This window comes from Chamaea fasciata, unplaced genomic scaffold (assembly GCF_029207755.1).
Source record: "Chamaea fasciata isolate MVZ Bird 193981 ecotype frontalis unplaced genomic scaffold, bChaFas1.0.hap1 SCAF_16, whole genome shotgun sequence".
NCBI classification, from domain to species: domain Eukaryota; kingdom Metazoa; phylum Chordata; class Aves; order Passeriformes; family Sylviidae; genus Chamaea; species Chamaea fasciata.
In genome coordinates this window covers 11128537-11146235 of record NW_027094101.1, presented here as the reverse complement: position 1 = coordinate 11146235, position 17699 = coordinate 11128537, and the positions used below count along the sequence as shown (strand labels likewise).

The window sequence follows — 17699 nt, the reverse complement described above, 5'->3', positions numbered from 1 at the left end:
TTTCTGCAGTTTAAGTCCCCATTTTGGCTCATTTGTACAAGTATATACAGACCAACTAGTGGACAAAGGAGTTTTCTAATTCACCAGTGCGTTATGTATGGTTGTACCAACAGCAAACATGATCAGGCTTTCTACATATAAACATCCCTGCCAAGAACAGAACTTAAACAGACCTGTTCTAGCCAGTTGGTGCCAATCCATGTGGTCTTTCTTCTTTTGTCACCCTCTAAATATCATGGCCTGACAGACATTTAACATCTTTTATAAAAGCTTTTGGTAAGAACAGGATTCCCTGTTTCAGTCTCACCTATTTGCTCTGAGCAACAAACCAAAACCATCTGAATGAGATTAGGTAATCACACAAATAAAATTCACAGGCTAAGAAAACTAAATTTTTCTTTCATTGCAAGACTCTAGTCATAGAAAACTTTATCTTTGCCAATGATCTAGAGGTGATTCAACAATGAGATGGCTCTTGTTCTGAATTTAAGCCCTGTTCCCTTCATGGAACATTACTATTTTTTATCAGTATTCTATGTTCCTTGAACACATGAAAGTAAGCACTTTTTTGACCTTTAACCTCAAACTCCGATTTTTCTGAAAAAAAAAAAAAAAATCTCAACGTTTTTGCACAAATCTAACTAAATGTTTAAGCCTAGTCCTAAATGTACTCTCACAAGACAGCATGGGAAATAGAACAAATCCCACTCATATGATGTTTCCCTTCTCCCAACTCAATTTTACTTCATTCTTCAAAATGAGCAGCCCCTGCCCATATCCTTTCCTAAGAAAAGAAATATCATTGCACATTTTCCTCACAAAACCTAACAGATTTAGAAACTTGCTACTCTTTTTAAAATATACCCAGAGTTATGATTATTTGATCTTCTGCAATGAAATGGACACCCTTATCTTCATTTAATGGACCAAGAAAAAGACTTCAAAAACACGTCTCCTTTTATTAACAGGACATTAACACATCATTTTTATTTCCTTTTGCGAGTAAAATTAGGCATCAGAACTGAGAGCAAAAGATGTTCTTCAACAGAATAGTTACCACTGACTTACCACACAAAGACAAAACCAGAGCACAGCTGCCACCTGACAAGAGAGCAGGACAGATAAGGATTCTAAATACCCTGAAGGAATTGCATAACTGATAAAATTACTATTCAGCAAAGCCCAGCTGCAGCACCTTTAAAGGGCTGTATCACAAAACTTAACAATGGACAGAAGCACTTTCAGCAATTTTTAAATGAGTACCTAGAAAGAGTACAAGAAAAAAAAATCCCAAGCCTTCAGAAGTCTAATCCTGTTGTACAGCTATGTCAAAGGGATGCCTTCACAGAAAGCCAGCAGCCACAACTACAGAGGGATTCATTTTTTAATGAGCTGCAGATCACAGGACATAAGATAAGAGATGGACCATTTTCTCCTCAAAATTATAAAACTAAAGAAGCCAAAAAAACCATAAATCATATTTATTAAATATCTACTTACCATCTTCCATGTCTTCTTCAGTGTTGTTATGTCCATCAGCCATCGCTACATTCCCATTAATGACAGGATTTTGAGTAATTCTTGGAGGATCATCTGTATCTCCAGCTAAAACAAAACAAAGTATGTAAAAATTAATAATGTAATTATTGATCAGAAATTAACTTTTTTGTCTCAGGGAGTGTTTACGAGACAAATGAATGGTGTACACTTCCACAGAACAGTATTTAATAAAGTTACAGTTTAACAGCTGTACTGATACCCGAAATTCCCCATATAGGTGAATATTTATGGATGAAGAAAAAGGTCCACATTAATGTGGAATACACATACACAGAACATAAACTGACTTTTAAGGTTCCAAATGGCCTTACAATCAGCATCTCACAATCAAGTCTCACAAAATAAGAACATTTTCTTTACCTTTTCTTGTGTTCTTACAATTCAAGAAAATTTTACACAAGATCAAGTTTCTAATAGCAGATTTTCTAAATGAAAAAGTTACTTTAAGACATCTTCAACATTTTTTTTTAAGAAAAAACCTGAATCTCTAATCAAATGTAATGGTAAGATTTAAACCTTACTTGGGGAAAATTGGAAAGGAAATCTTTTGGGATTAAGGAACATTTTCCAGTTTCTAGCCATCACTGCCATTAAGTTTTGCTCCAGTGACCATTATATATGTAAATGCCACTAAACCAAGAGATATGGGACAAGTCGATGAACTGAAACCCCACTATTTCCAAGATGCATTGCTTTGACTGAACAAGCACCTTCCTGATCCCTTCAACAACTGAACAACACCTCCTTCCATTGCTTCCACACCAAAAGCCAGTGGATAGTTTCAGCATGATTTCAGAAAAGTGGATATATTCTTGGATAAACTAATCTGGGTTTCATCATCAAACTGTAAAACCTATAAGCCCTTGCAACCATCTCAAGGACAAGCACTACTTAAAAGCCACTCTAATTTAAAAGGTCTGATGAGTTTCTCATCGCTATACAACTCATGCTATTAACTTATTCTACTACCCCTCAAAAGCCCCAAGGTCACTGATCTGTGTAACCAGGAACAGTTTTATACCCAAAAGCTACGCACAAGCTACTGACTGTGTGCGCTGCCAGGGATGAGGGTAACCCGGGCCACAGCTTGGAAACCGTTCCCAAGGGACACAGCACGATCCCAGTTCCAGCACAGCAGCCGGGCCGTGCCCTCGCCCGTCAGCACCCTGGACAGAGCTGCCCTGGCCACCGGCCCTGCCGAGCTCCCCCCGGCTCCGGGCTCCACACGGGCACAGGGGACACACGGACCGGGGGACACACGGACCTGGGGACACACGGACCGGGCTGCCCAGAGACCGGGTGGCCCGGTTGTTTGCAAGAACTGCCAACTAGCCTGCACACTCGCCTTCTACCAGATTGCAGCTGAGTTTCTCCTGGGCAAAAGAGACAAACACAAGTGACAACAGACTGACCATCTCCCGAGTGTTTTAAAAGCCAGGGAGCTCGTCTCAAAGGTAGGATAAGGCACGGGAGAAGTGCAGTCGCATCAGTCACCAGGTGCTTCGGAGTCCTGCCTGTCCTCAGAGCATACCATGCTTTTGCAGCCTCATTCCAATTCACAGCACACAGGAAGATACTTTCACACCCAGCACTTCTATTTTGATTGTTTACTCTCCTAGTAAATCCGCACAAGTAGTAACCTCTGCCCTCAGCACGACAGAAACAGCTCAGGTTAGAGACTTACTCGTGGATTAGAGCTACCCTAGATCACAAACGTAATGTTCACACACGGCTTTTGGACACTTATTAGGGTGCAGCAGATCTCACGGAGGTACCAGTGAAAGAGGTGTTGTGAAACACACACTGTGCAGCACCCACAGCAACACGTGTGCTTTTCTAAATTCTCAGCTTTAGAACAAAAGCAAAATCAAGTATGACTTGAAGTTTTGACGTCGTAAGAGGAAGGTTTGCAGAAGACTGGCTCGGGTGTGGAGGAGCCTCAGGGGCCCCCTCAGCAGCCATCGGCACGGGCAATGCTGTGGCAGAACAGCAAGTTAAACATTTACCACAACAAAACTACGGGGGGACAGGTTTGAACTCCTGCAAGTTAAGAGCGGGAAAAATGACAACAATCAAGAGTGAGAAGGAAAGATCTCCAATTTCATTTCAACATCCTGCCTTCTGTCCCGTTTTTTTTAACCTTTCAACAGCACGTGCTGGTCTAAACAGAAAGCTGTCCTCTGGGTCACTGCATTCTAGAAGCATACAGCATGTTCTCAAAATGCAACAATTGTTTACAATAAACTGATACTAATTTTTTTTAAAATTATTTTTCCTCCAAAAGTTATTATCAGTGCAACTTAGTATCTGGAAACAAACTGAAGCGAACACCTGAGGAATAGCTCTATTCCTCACTAAATCACATCCAATGTTATCTCTTAACAGGGAATTTAAATATTGCCACCGTGTTTCATGGGGAAAGAACTGTCCTTAACGAAGAAAATAAAGAGCTTTCTATGAAATAGTGCTCTATATCCTCAGAAAGTATGAGGAGTTAGAGATCACAGCAACAGCAATCAACTTCAACAGAGACAGCTTCCGAGAGATACTGTTCAGTGATAAGACAAATGAACCATGATGAATGCCCCTGACATAGATGGACACAAAGTTTGTGACACAGCTTTCAATATGGAAACCAGATAACACCAGTCAATGCTTTTGGCTACTGTAAACAAAGGAAACATTCTAAATGCTAATAAAATTCAACTAATCCTTTACACAAACAAAACACAATCCCTCTTCAACAGATGTACCAGCAAGCAGTACAACAAAATGCATTTTCTACTGGAGCACTGAAAACCAGTAATTTGTGGTTTTCTCTCTCGTCCTTAAGAGCTCATAGGAAAAAACTGTAAAATCATACCAAGGTTTAATTAAGAAACATGTTTTCCTTTGCCTCAAGCAGAGGCAATGCCAAAGACTTTTTCAAATTATACATTACAGAATTAAGAAAGAGAAAAAATACCTGTCCACACTGGCCAGGAAAGCCTTGCTACCAAACATACTACTTAATACACTGCTGTCTTTAAATAAACCACAGTGTGTCAACATCACTCCAGTCATGTCATCTGTCCATTCCCACATCACAATACCCAGTTTTAATGATATCCCTGGAATAAATTTGACATGCTGTCTATGAATCAACTGAAAGTTAACATAAACCACATCAATTAAGGAAGTATCACAAAGCGACTTTAGGAATAAGAAGTGTTTTTAACTCTTTAAATACATTACTGCAATATTAAGTGAATACAGCTTTCAATAGCAAAGTTGTAGACACTGTAAGACTGTTTTGTAAGCATTTATTTTCCACCTCCCCAAAATGCAACACAAACTTTTGTAGATATTCTTTCGTTACAAAAAGGAATGGAAGGCAACACAAAAACCAGAGATGACAATTTCTTCTGAAATAATTAACATCTCACACCATTTTCTCTCTGCCCATGGCACTGTGTTACAAATGAAAAATACATCCTGAAAAGTTTACAGGGGTCTCTGAGTTTGGAGGTTAAGACAACTTCCAAGAAGAGACATTTCAGATACTGAAATGTGAAACATTTCAGATATTGAAACTCACAAATGTGAGTTTGTGCACAAAAAAGAGCTTCCCCTTAGTTACTGAAAGATCATGAATGCTGAAATAAGTCTAAACACTGAGATATGCAACTGGAATAAAACTGGAGCGTGACACCACAGTTTGGGAAGCTGGTGAGAAGTGTCAGCCACCTTACACAGACACATTACTGGATTATATATAAATGACTCTGCAGATACACACTTCTCATCGCTCATTAACTAAGTCTCTCACTGAAGTGTTGAGATGAAAGCCTGAAAGCAAAATGGTTGTGGCAATTGCTGCAGGGGAAAAGTGGGAGGGAGAAGGGAAAAAACTAAATTCTCTGAAACTATAAACTTGTCATATAGAAAGTATATATATGAAAAAATCTGCTTGTTATGGACTATGAGCTCAGTATTATCATATACAAATACTCACACTATTAAGCAATCAGAACTAAAATAGCATCAGTGATTTAAAAAACAAAAACAAACAAACAAAAACAACCTTATATTAAAAAAACAAACCTGTTCTGGTGGATTCAGTCTGTTTAACAACATGAACTCAAGTGTCACTGTAAGATACATTGCTCTGTTGTTCTACTGTTCACAACATTCAAATCTACAAGGAAGGAAGCTGCCATTTCTTTTTCCTACTGATGAGAAAGTGGGAAAAATTTTGTCAAGTTCACGTGACTTCTGGCATAACTTAAATCCAGTTCTAAGACAGGAGCACTGCAGAGTGCTCTGTCCCTGAGCTGCAGGACACGTTGCTCAGCATAAACATGTGCTTGCAGTCACGTGTGGCCCAAAGCTCCAGAATGACTCCACAAGCGCAGCAATTCCACTACAGCACAAACTGCCTCTATTTAACAACGATGACGGCAAGCTGTAACTTTACTAAGCTTTCAGTCATGACTCACATCACAGCCATAGTCAAAGTCTGAAAGATTATCTATAATGTTTGTCATTAGCTTTTGGAGCTGGCAGCCACAGAGGAGAAACTGAAGCAGTGTCCCCAGCAGGTTATGAAACGTTTGTTTCCTTCTGAGGTTAAGGCGACCACAGCGGAGGAGTAATAGCGATACTAAAACTTGGTTACAGTTATCACACACATCCGCCTCACGCTGGCAATCACTGGCACTGAGGGCTGTTGCAGTCCCTGAAGACAGCTTGCACAGCCCTCCACGCAGCAGTGCCACAGCCATCCCCAGATGAGCAGGGAGCCACCCCAAGGGCAGCATCAGCAGCCTGAAGGGAGTCAGTCGTTCACTGCTGGCAGCAGCTTAGAGAATACCATGAACTTTCACATCCAGGGTCTTGTTTTTAGCGGGGGAAAGCAGAAAACGCCACAACTTTCTCCTCTTCTGCTGGACTAAATGGACATACATTCCAGAATGAAAGCCTTCATGAAAGTTTTAAAAGGGCGTTTTTCTTTTTAAATACAAATACAACACTATATACAGATATAAAGGCAAGTGTGTGTGAATTCCAGTGGATGAGTGAACCTGCAGTAAACTCTAGGAAAAGGACTTACTGAGCTAAAATATCAGGTGGCAGGAGATAAGAATAAAGCCAGAGAATGCAAATGATCAAAGTCCATGCTGTAGCAGTCAATCTACATCAGCATCAAGGATATCCACTGCACGCTCAACACACACTCCAGGTCTAGCTGTGCATCTCAGTGTCAGGACTTGAAGCTGTCACACCCCCCGGGGCAGCCCAGCAGAGTCATGGTCCTCTGCACTCACTACAGAACTTCTACTGTGGAACAAACCATTATCTCTTCAAAAGTTTTTAAAAATTATTCTTTTAAAACGTACCAGTATATTAAATAAATCAACATCTACAAGTTTATTTCAGGGCATAGTTCAAAATACCAGCCTGACCTGGATAATAGCACACAAGTAAAAAAAAAAAAAAAAATTAAGAAATCATCACTGCTAGAAATCATAATGAATAAACATTCTGTGACTGCAAGTGCTAAAATAAATATCACCTCTTTAACCACCAAATTGATCCTTGGTATTGTAGCCATTGGGCAGCATATCAAACTACATAACTGAGAAATGAGAAATTCCTAAAGTAAGCAGTAAATGCCAAGCTTTCCAAAGCAGTCACCAAACCGTGGTGGTGCAAAGAGGACACTAAATAGACTCAAACAGAAAGCAAGAATATTACTTCTCAAAAGTAAACAAGAAAGTTAGAAAAATATGAAGAAGATGATGAACAGATACCTGCCTTGAGCTGGAAGAAACAATGCCAACAGGTTACTTCACAACTCTGGAGCAAATCTGCCCAGACCATGTCTGTAAGGGGGCTGCAGACACTCCCATGCAACTGGTTTTTATGTGGCTGTAACAGCTCACAAGAAAACTTGTGGGCTCCAGCAGCTTGCTTCTCCAGAAGTCTGGAAACCATTGCTCTGAAAGCCAGATGAATAGGATGGCTCCCAGGAGTGCAGGGTTTAAAAAGAACAACCAAAACCCAAACCAACAAAAAACCAAATACCCAGGCCAAAAAATAAAACCAAAACAACCACACATACCAAAATTACCCAAACAAGCTCCCAACTCCATGATCTGAATGGAATTAATTTACAGTAGTCAATCTTTGAACTACTAGAAGTGTTGAGAGGAAAAATTTCCCCTCATTTGCTCTGAAAGAACTCAGTTTTTCCAAAGTAAGAGAAACCATTTGGCCTCTAATCCCTACCTGCAGTTAGAATACAAACATCACTTATTGCACAAAGGGACTCAAGAGAAAAGGAATTAAATGAAAAGCATTCTACACAGTTTCATTTCTCCAAGACAGTCCTAGGTTGCTATAATGAAAAATCTGAAGAGGAATCAAGCAATTCCTGTACTGTGGCTGCCTTTCAAAAGGCATCCAAAAATAAAGCAATTCACCTACAACATTTCAAAGGTATCTAACAGTAACAGAGATTATTTTGGCCAGAAGAATGGGAAGAGGGGAAAGGGAAGTGATCCTATGGATGAAGATGTAGATAACTGCTTGTAAATATTATGTCATTTGGCTTAGCAGTTAAAAGGTAATTATCCCAGTAGCAAAACTGGGGAAAACTTACTTTGGTTTCATTCACAGCTTTTCTTTCTTCATGTTTATTACTTGATCCAGTGCCAAAAGGTGTATCTAGAAATGCATGTACCTTAACAAGAAAGTTATGAAGGACAATGACTGTCTTAAGGGGGAAAAGCTTCTAGGGAAGTATTAGGAGGCAGAGCCAAGCTTACAAACTAAGGGAGAAAGGTATTAGGGGCATAGGAAGTGAGGAGACTTCCAGCTAGGGAAAAAGGGTTTAGAGATCTTCAACCCTTTCAAAATGTGCTCTATTACATCTAGAAACAAAAGAGAGAAGACATTTATTTACTAAAGAGCAAGTAATCAACACCAAATCTTTTTTTTTTAAAAAAAAAAAAAAACAAAACAGAAATGAAACAGTATTCTACGGAAGTCTCTTGCTCTCTTATTGTCATTTGAAACAAGTCATTATTGCATTATTGACTGGGAATTGCAAATCTCCCACAGAAGGAGATGATGTTACACAAGACAGCAAATGAAGAACTGGGATGGGAGAACTTCCTGGAAGCAGACTCATCTCTGCCATGCCCACAGAAGATGTAGCAATGACTAGACAGAGCATAACAACACTGCAGCCACCACTTATTACACTGATCAATCACTATGCTGCTGCTGCTGCCTTTCATTCCCAGCACTGGGTCTGCCCGGCCAAAGAGGACACTTTGACAAAGCACAGCATGGCCAGACTGGTTCCTAACTGCGCCAATGGAACTAATGAATGGGAACAAAATTGTATTACTAGATTGCATGATTATTCTATTCTTAGATAAAGCAAAGCAGTTACACTCTTAGAAGTCCCTGAACACGGAACAATATGCATGAACAATACCAGTCTGTAAGGTAAATAGTGTCAGAAGCTTCAGCCCACTGACACAGTTATCTTCATGCAAAAATAAACAGGGGGTACAATGTAACTTTGTGCATAAAAAAATTGCTGAGAACAAATAGCCTACCAAGAACCTGCTCTATAACTAAGCAGTTTGCTGCAGCAACTCATTTATCTGCTGATCTTCAAAGACAGGAGCAGTCTGATGGCACTTGACAAAATAAAACCTTTAAAATGCATTTAAAATGTGATTAATTTCCTACTGATACATAAAAAGCATTTAGGGTATTATCAATACCTCAGGGGAATTGAAGCTGCCATTGAAGAGGTCACCCCAAAAACTTACTGAAACCAAGAGTGACTAAATTACCTGCTTTCAGCAGTTTAACCCTTTGCTTCATGAATAATTCAGTGTCAAATGAAAGACTGCATGAACCAGAGTTCAGTTCGGACACTAACAACACACCCATAATTATCCAACAAATTTACAACTTTATGCTCGTGGTGAAGAGTGTGTATAGGCAGCCTTCACATTTTAAGGGATCTTTCAAATACTTTTTAAGCCCCAGGTGTTTAATAACTGGGGTAGGCAGCAGCCCTGGTATGAGTTTTCCTTCAGTACAGTGAAATTATTTAGCAGAAGGATACCAACCTGCCTGTCTTATTATCCTGGCTTTATGCACTATACAGTGTCCCAACCTTTTGGCAGTCATCAGGACAAGAGACAGTCTGCCAAAAAATCTTTCACAGTTCCTTTTCTTAGTCCAAAGAGCTCTTTTAGCTTAGGCTATGCATCTAGAAAACTATCATATCATGAAGAAAGGCAGGAAGACTGCTTCTGGCTACCCTGTAACACTCAACAAACAGTAACTAGAACAGTTGACAAGTTAAATTATTTTCTTCCATGATCAGGAAAGGCCAAAACATCAGAAGTGTCACGAGCCATTATGGCAGCAGCTCCTGGACTTGCACTGCCTTCTCCTTGCTGTATCTAGAGCAGCAAGACTACAGAAGCAACTACCCCAACTTGTCACGTCTTGTCTCTGCACATTCCAGAGATGGCAGTGTGATTACATCTCTGCTGCGGGTCGGGCACTCGGTCCCAACCTCCTCAACCTCCTCCGAACACACCCTAAACAATGTGTTTTTCCAGTATCACACCCCTCTTTATGTTTTACTGCTCTACTGAGTAATGGCCTTCCCTGCTGCAACAACAAAGGCTCCCAGCTCTGGCATCCCTAGAGAGGCTGCAAAACTACTCACACAAAAAATGAAGTTCTGAAAGGGGGAAGAAAAGGATGTACCCTCAGCTGGAGTCAGGGCAGTGCAAGGGCCTGGACGTGTCCTTGGTGTGTTTAAGACAGACAATTAAAAAGCAATTCAAATGAGTTTATATGGACAATAATATAAGCACATTATGGAATTTGTGATTCTGCTCCCCTTAGCACCTCCCTCTTTCCTTGCAGAAGTCTAGAAAGGCACACACCTCCACCACCTGGATCAGCACAATTTTTATTACTCCGATATATAAATTTTTCAGAACTCGCTTCTGCATCATTTTGGATGAGTATAATCCACAGTCTCAGAGAGTCTTGGGGTACATCTATTTAATTAAATACAAGAACTGAACACTCACAATATGCTTAAGCAGCAAAAAGGTTTTGCACACTTACCAGTAGCATAAAACATTGCCTTACATGGGTATGATCACACACACCACTTGCCCAAACTAGCTCTGAAGGTACACTGCTTCTGCGCAGTTACTTTGCTACAGAGTCAAAATATTATTCATCACTATTTCAAATTCGGTAACTCTGTTTTGAGACCAGATTCATCCTTACAGCACATGCTAATTGCACTGTTCACTCCTGAACTCAGCCTTGAAGCACGCTGAGTTTTGCTCCCAATACCAGTAGCACAGGAAGGTAGCTTGACAGTATTTTCCTAATGGTGATGTGATTTTTAAACTGTTGAAACATTGTTGATCTGTCCATGACGGAGTTTAAAAGCAAATTTAATTTTCTAGTAGAGAACAACACTGGATAACAAGACGGATTTGCACTGGAATTAATTTTATAGGCACTAGGAGCAAAAAATACAAACCGCCTACTTTAGCCCCAACTTTTAAATTACCTTTTAACAAAAAAGATCATTCCAAGCCACAGAAACTGTGCAATGTGCCTAAACCCCTCACGTTTAGGGATCTAACATTTCCAGCATCTCTTTTTGCTCTTTTCAGTGATGCTTTTAAAGGTCTTCCTTTATTACTGGAGATTTGCTAACACTGATCTTGCTTTCCCTCTTCTTCCTTATGCTCCCAGCTGTGCAGAGAAATGGGTAGGCACACAAGGTATTCCAGGTTCATGGAATCTGACTCAGTGGTTGCAGGTAGCTGGCAGTTCTAGACTAGGCTTTGGTGAGAAGAGGGAAAGGCAAATAAATCAGATTCAGGAAAATAACATTAAAAACTACATAAAACTGTGAAAAAGCAGGCAAGCACAGTTAATTGTATTTCCTTCTCGCCTGACAACACAAACAAGCTTAAATCCAGGCTTCTTTGCTGGAAAGTAAAGGAGTCTAAATCAAATATGCTCACAAGAAAGTACTCCTTTGAGGATAACTACGGAACGTGTCGCAGAGGTGGCTGTTACACCAAAGCAGCCCTGAAATCCCAGGCCAAAGCATCTCCAGACTCGATCTGGTAGTCCCATGGTGAATCCAGAAAAATGTAAAAACACTGTCCCTGAGGACACACAGAGTGGTGACCTCTGCCATGCCACTGGATGCATACACTGTCCAGTTGGGATGCACAACTGGATGATCTCAGTAGCACAGTAACTGACTACTGTTTTAGCTCTTCTTGAGGTGCTGATTTTCTGCAACCAAGAACTACTACAGGCTCTAATTAGCACAGTCCACTGAGTACTAGAGCAATCTGGAATGTAATATGGAAGCAGAAAGATATTGTTTATACAAAAGAACCATAAATCAAGCCTGTTGTATGTGCTGCTTTGGCTTCTTCATGACTAGAGGAGGATACGGGATTTGCTCCTACTTGTAATACACAAGGGACTTCATATTAAATTACCAGAATGTAATCTAAAGAAACAAAATCTGCTCTCCAGACTTTTAGCACATCTTTCCTCAGTTATCCAGGACCCTTCCTAATCTACTCAGTCAATATCACTAAAAAGCCATTTGATACCTTGTACCATCTTTATTTTCCTTGTTGTAACTTCTTTACTTCCCAGCTACCTTTTCAAGATGGAGGAGGAAAGCAAGGCCATTAACCAGGCTGCGCTCAGCGCTCCAAATGCAGCAGCACAGTGAACTTGCACAAAGCATTCATTATTCCCAGTTCACTTCCAAAGGCGATGCAGTGAATGGAAGAAGATTCTGTGAGGACCAGTGAAAAGGTACAGAGGCAGCGTGGCCAGGCTCAGACACCCTCGGGGTGTGCACAGCAGGGAAGGGAACTCGCCATCCCTCCCCTGCACTCGTGTTTTAACATCAGCATCTGCCACTGACAGACCTCAACACACCAGGTTAAACAATTTTTGCTCAATCCACAGTGGCTAATCCTATGCAAATATTCAGGGTTTCCATAAGGAACTTTTGAACATTCAAACAAAAACCCCTGTTGCTAGCCTAAAGTATTAAAAAAAAAAAAACCAAAACAACAACAACAAAAAAAAACACCCCTGAAATTCTTGACTGAGAACACAGTTTTGCAGAATCTATAAGACTTTACTGTAGAAAAAACTGCTTATTGCCAAAGTGTTTGGCACTTTTCCTTCAAAACGAAGGAAAAGGCATGCTTCCCTTCTACTTGAGGACAAACACTGCCAGCTGCGGAGAAGCACCCAGGCAGTGTGGGGCTGGCAGCAGGATGAGCCCTGCTCGCCCAGGTGAGTTTCCTCCTGCTCTGAGGAAGAGCCGAGGCAGTGAAATGCAGAGCTGAACCAATTAGCGTGGGGTGCCCGGTGCTGATAAATCCTAACCTCACATCAGGGTCGCTTTTACAAGTGTAGATTAACCGTGGGGAAAACGACAACAACAATTAAACCATTCAAGGCCTGAGGTTTGAGGTTGTTTTGTTAAGTCCTTTATGTGAACTGATACACGTGCACACGTGCACTGCCTGGTAACACAGGAACATTTACTGCTTCCTGCCAGCCACGCAGGGAGCACTGCTGACAAAATCATTATTTTCGACTGAAATTCACTTTTCACTGTGTTTAGTTACAGGTACATTTCAAGCATAATAGTAAACCATGATTTTAAGAGACTCCTACTACAAAAAAAGAAATCGACATTTTAGGTTAGTTTTAACGTTTGTTTTTGATGTAACTAACAAGTAATTACGCTCTCATCTAAAATTAACAACTGCAAAATAAGCAAAACAAGAACCGTTCATTTTTTCAAATAAGATGATCTGGAAAAGAAGCTTTCTTGTTCTCCAATACACACACTTTCGAGTTCTACTCTCCACCAGCTTCCCAAATTCCTAAAAGACATGGCTCCCAGGAGCTTTGGAGGTTGTTCCTTAGTAAGCTCAATTTTTCAGCCTTGCCTGTTAGCACTGTGCCACGGTCTACAAAAGCGTCACTGAAGGAAGAGGAGGAACACAGAATGACTGTGCATGGAAGAGGGACAGGAGATTTGGTGATGCCCCCGCCTTGAAGATGAAAAAGGCTCAGGGCTGGTGCCCCACGGAGCAGACTGGGGTGGTTTACCCCATCCCGATCCCATCTGGAAATCCCCTTCCCTCCATCAGTGTCCCTATTCTGACTGAGTCTCCAGAAAGATTTTGGGGTCTAGACACTCCCAAGAAACCCCAGCCAATAAATTTCTGGCCAGCCTTAATCTACTGAATCATCTGCCATGTGGCTGCTTTCTTCTACTTTGTAGCACGAACGTTAGCAATCATTAAAATAATTTTAGAAGCCTTAACCGAGCACTGATCCAAGAGTTTTCCTCAGTCTCTGCAACAGAACCATTAAATCCCAAAGCAGTTTACACTTTCTTCAGCATTCCTTTTAACTAAGATTTAACCTTTCTTTTCCTTCTCCATTCTGACAGCAACCTTTCTACCCCCAAGTGTTAATGCAAGAAAATTATGACTTAGGCTCTAAGAAAGAGCTGATTATTGTTGTAAAATGTTCTGAAGATCAGCTTCACTTTACTGCTTTGAAGATGAAAGTTACTGTACTGAAAACATCCAAATGTTAGCAGACACCAAAATTAGCACTAAACAGTGTTAATTATTTAATACTGTCTACATGGAGAACAACTTCCTTCAAACAAATAACACAGCTGAAAAACTGTTTTGGATGGAATCTCGGGTGTCAGTCTCCACTCTTTACCATGGAATTCTTAAAAGAATGCAGCAGGAGAACTTTATAATCCTCAGTTAAGCACTCCACTGACAATTCTATCACTTTTCTTTGTCAGCAATTTTGAGTCGCATTCTTTTCTTACTGAAAACAAAAGAAAACTTTTAAGTGACTGAAAAAGCTTTTCCTGTTTAACTATTCAGTGTTAAATAGCCAACCAGCTGTTCTGGTGCCAAACAGGCTGCCATGGGACCACGGCACCAAGTCCCTGCTTCCCAAGGCCTGTTAGTCAAGCAATCACAATCAGGAATGAAGTTACACTTTGTATTCTAGAGAAAACAGTATACAGACCCAGCCATATACAGATTTTGAGGCTAACTTGCTTTTCCAAATCCTAACGCAAACACACCGAAATCCATGAGGCAAAGGAATTGCTGTGTACTCCTCCACAGGCGCAGCCAAATTCAGATCTTCAAACCTGAGCAATTTGTAATACAAACAAAAGTAAAGAAGAACCTACTGGTATACACTGCAACACCTTTAAATCAGCAATCTTTTAGAACTGTATCACAGACAGAGCTTCTTGAACCCTGCACCTCATACAGTAACACCTGCAGCTGCAAACTTCAAAACTACATGGTTCATGAAAACAACTGTTTCAGAAACAGAAATATGAGAGGTGCATTCAAGAAGGAAGACCTCACACCTATGTAATTTAATTTCCATTTCATTTTAAAGAGCAATCGAATGGCAGGGGTGGAGGGATAATCATGTTTCTGATGGAGGTTATTGTATATGGTGGGGCTCTTGGATATTTCAGTGCTCTTGGTAATGTCCTGGTGTGTCACCATCCCAAATAATCACCCAAATTAGTTCCCTCTTGTAAAGGGAGACAAAGCAAGTTGGTCAAAATTCTTCCCCTTTTTGTCTGGAAAACCGAGTTACTTCACATGTGGCAGCAGTTATAATTAGCACATTTTTCACCAGAAATACATTCTGAAGAGGAAATTGCATTTCACTGCTCACATGTTTGTTGCATATTTACTTTCTTACTACATATTACATTTAGTTTTTGTTTCATAAGCCAAATCCTCAGACAGTATTTCAATAGCTTTCTGGTCAATTATTCTTGGAACATAAAGTCAACAAAACAGACTTGAAAGCACATATTAGGACAGTTGGCTGCTGCGTGTCACTCAATGAGCAACAACTTTCTTATGCTTTGCAGAACACCCTGATTCCAGAAATACACTCCCAATCTCAACACTCTATTCTTTCTGGCAAATCTTCCCAGCTACTTCTATTTTCACTCCACTGCTAGTGCCACTCACCTGATGCAAATTTTGAGGACTTCCAAAATTGATTACTGCCTCCCTGCTTTGCCTCGTGCTAGAAGCTGCTATAAACACCACCACTGAACTGAGCTGTATCTCAAATTCTTTATTCTATTGATGATGAACGATTCTTCCTTTGTCTCAGGACAACCCAAAGTCCCTTAAGTTTACTCCACACCCTGTTTTTTTCTCTCTAATAATGCAGCATTTTGTGGTCTGTGTCATCAGCAGCCACTGCAACCTCACACACAGCTGGGACAGAAACCCTCACCACTCACTTCTTTTGCTCCAGTTAGTCCATTCACATTTCCTGCTACAACTTCTACCCCACAAATGCTCTCACTATTTGGAGTATATCTCTGGAGCACACAAAAGCAGATTCTTTTTGGCTGTCCTCCCCACGACTGGATCCTCATTGCCTCTCTTTTTCCTGGACTCCTTTTCCATTCTTTAAAACTGCTAAGAGTTTTCCTTGAAGGGGTGTGAGCATGGGATAGTGCATGGCAGTGGATCACAGGGAACAAGGGAAAAATAAACCCAAACACAGAGGTACACCACAAACTGTCTAGTATGCAATTCCTGGCACTTCTTAGCTCCAGACCTTTTTCACCAAAAAAAAATCAATTAAGAAGACATAAGGATGCTCCTTCTTTCAGAAGCAGAGAAGACATGATTTAAGAGATCTTGCTGAAGAAAGAGAAGTACATATAAAGAAAAGAAGTATCTGCAATTAATGTGCATTATTTGTACGGTTTTCACTCAAAAGCGACTAATTGTTTTATTCATTAAACTAACTGAACCAGAGAGTTCCAATTTAAATGCCATTACAGTCAGGTCTGACCCAAACCTGAAATAAGCTCCAGATGTTACTGGTCAAAGTTGGAATTAGAGCAGGATTTAAGAATTACTAGAGACAGTAATAATTTAACTGCAACTGTTATCCCTTCCGGAAGGGGAAACTTTATCTCTGAAAGAAAGGGACACACTGTGCCTTTGCAATAAAGAATAAGAAGAGATATAAAAGACAATTTTTAAAAAGGAGAAGATAAAATAGACAGGGACTGAAAAGAGAATGGTTACTTCAGTGGTTATTTTGCTGGAGGTTATCAGGGAAGAGAAGCTGCTCTCAAACCAGCAAAAGAACAAAACCGACCCCTTTGAAAGAATATTCAGTTATTTTACCTACAGAAACCAGGTGGCTGCAAGTGGCAGTGCTGTGTTCATCGGGGTGGTAACACAACACTGGCATACTCCAAACAGCTAAACTACACAACAGGAAATTTATCTGTGCACATGCAACAGGAGTTTTTACCTGTTTAAGCTTGTACACAAACCTCATCAGACACACACGTTGTCAAGATTTTTACCTAGCAGATGTATCTTTTTCCCCCCATTACATCCTTTGACCATAAAAATGTTAAAATAAACATAAACTCTTAATTCATATGGCCAAGCTCAGGTATTTTAATGTCCCTGTGGATGTTTTATTATTGATGCATTTTCAGCAAACTTTAGGATCAAAGAAACCCCACAAGACCAAAAAGAGAAACACAGACACGGAGACGGGGAGTGCATCTCTGTCTCACTTGGACTTGGACAATCTGGGTAAACAAGATATATCACTAAATATCTAGATGATAATCTGTGGGATGCTAGGGATCTCTGGGATTTTATCAGAAAACTTCTATCAAGCTGTAGGATCTCCCCGTACTGCCCTTCTCAAGGCAGGGCCATGGGATTTTAGCCACCTGCAGCTGAATTGCAGGAGAGAGGCAATGCATCCCAAGGCCCAGGCTGCACACACAGGAAAAACACCATATCCACTACTGCTGGGTTGCACCATGCAAGACAAAAAGGTGCTCCTTCCGTGTTCAAAACACTGCAAGTGCCACCCTCTCTTCTTTGAAAATTAAAAAATTTACTTCGAAGTGCTGATACAGAATAAATGACCCCAGAACAAAGAGAAACACCTTTCAATTAACTTAC

The 17699-nt window shown here is 40.5% G+C and overlaps 1 protein-coding gene across 2 annotated transcripts in view; it reads right to left on the bottom strand.

Annotated features, from left to right (window-relative positions):
- Positions 1–17699, bottom strand: part of USP7 (ubiquitin specific peptidase 7) — a 70133-nt gene that overhangs the window by 38478 nt on the left and 13956 nt on the right. Inside the window, exons 2-3 of one of the 2 annotated variants that reach the window (XM_066198548.1) lie at positions 1501–1605; positions 1069–1101 (exon numbers count right to left, since the gene is read on the bottom strand). In XM_066198548.1, coding sequence (XP_066054645.1) covers positions 1069–1101; positions 1501–1605 — 138 coding nt within the window. The remainder of the gene's footprint in view (positions 1–1068; positions 1102–1500; positions 1606–17699) is intronic. The other variant, XM_066198549.1, reaches the window with a different exon arrangement.